Source organism: Coturnix japonica, unplaced genomic scaffold, assembly GCF_001577835.2.
Source record: "Coturnix japonica isolate 7356 unplaced genomic scaffold, Coturnix japonica 2.1 chrUnrandom511, whole genome shotgun sequence".
NCBI lineage: Eukaryota > Metazoa > Chordata > Aves > Galliformes > Phasianidae > Coturnix > Coturnix japonica.
In genome coordinates, this window is record NW_015439899.1 from 62,302 (window position 1) to 63,967 (window position 1,666).

At 54.5% G+C, this 1,666-nt stretch overlaps 1 protein-coding gene across 1 annotated transcript in view; it reads right to left on the reverse strand.

Annotated features, from left to right (window-relative positions):
- Nucleotides 1-1,666, reverse strand: part of PRMT5 (protein arginine methyltransferase 5) — a 34,587-nt gene that overhangs the window by 6,335 nt on the left and 26,586 nt on the right. The window contains 2 exon segments of the mRNA XM_015850686.2: nucleotides 73-182; nucleotides 1,034-1,146. Coding sequence (XP_015706172.1) covers nucleotides 73-182; nucleotides 1,034-1,146 — 223 coding nt within the window.

Here is a 1,666-nt window from a genome sequence, read left to right on the forward strand (position 1 = left end):
GCCCCATATCCGCCCCATATCCGCCCCATATCTGCCCCATATCCGCCCCATATCCGCCCCATAAGTGCTGACCTCGGGATGCCGGTCCCTCTCCCTGCATCCTCGCACCTCGTTGTACAGTTTGGAGGACGACAGCGGGGCCAGGAACGACGTGTAGGAACAGGGGATGCTCACACCCCCAGCTGTGGGGCAGACCCATAAGTGACACATAGAGACACATAGGAACATATAGGGACCCATAAAGACCCATAGGGACCCATAAAGACCCATAGAGACCCATAGTGACCCCATAGGGACCCATAGAAACCCACAGACCCCATAGCAACCCATAGAGCCCCACAAACACCTCATAGAGCCCCACAGACCCCCCCATAGAACCCAATAGACACCCCATAGCGACCCATATAGACCCCACAGAGACCCATAGAGACCCATAGGGACCCATAGGGAGCCATAGAGACCCAAGGTGACCCATAGGGACCCATAGGGACCCATAGAGACCCATATGGACCCATAGGGACCCATATGAACCCATGGACCCACAAGAGCCCATATGGACTCATATGGACCCATATAGACCCATAGGGACCCACAGAGACCCCATAGAGACCCATAAGGACCCATAGGGACCCCATAGAGACCCATAGCAACCCACAGAGACCCATAGGGAGCCATAGAGACCCATAGTGACCCATAGGGACCCATAGAGACCCCACAGAGACCCACAGAGACCCATAGGGAGCCATAGAGACCCATAGGGACCCATAGGGACCCATAGAGACCCATAGGGACCCATAAAGACACATAGGGACCCATAAAGACCCATAGAGACCCCATAGAACCCCACAGAGACCCACACAGACACCATAGAGACCCATAAAGACCCATAGAGACCCATAGGGACCCATAAAGACACATAGAGACCAATAGAGCCCCATAGAGACCCATATCACCCCATATCACCCCACAGGGACCCCATATCACCCCATAGAGCCCCATATCCCCCCATATCACCCCATATCACCCCACTGACGTTTCAGACATGGCTGAGCCCCATCCAGACACTCAGGCGCCAGCTCGTTGTCCCCAAATGACCCCAGCAGCTCCATAGGGACCCATAGATACCCATAGGGACCCATAGAGACCCATAGAGACCCACAGAGGCCCCATAGAGACCAATAGGGACCAATAGGGACCCATAGAGCCCCATAGAGACCCATAGGGACACACAGAGACCCATAGAGACCCATAGAGACCCATAAGGACCCATAGGGACCCACAGAGACCCATAGGGACACATAGAGACCCATAGTGACCCCATAGAGACCCATAGGGAGCCATAGGGGGACATTAGGACCCACAGATACCCATAGTGACCCCATAGAGACCCATAGAGACCCATAGGGACCCACAGAGACCCATAGGGACCCATAAAGACACATAGAGCGCCATAGACACCCCACAGAGCCCCATATCCCCATATTCTCCCATAGACACCCCATATCAACCAATAGAGCCCCATATCACCCCATAGACACCCCATATCCCCCATATCCCCTCATATCTCCCCATAGACACCCATAGGGTCTTATATCCCCCCATAGACACCCCATATCCCCCCATAAACACCCCATATCCCCCCATAGACCCCCATAGACTCCCCATA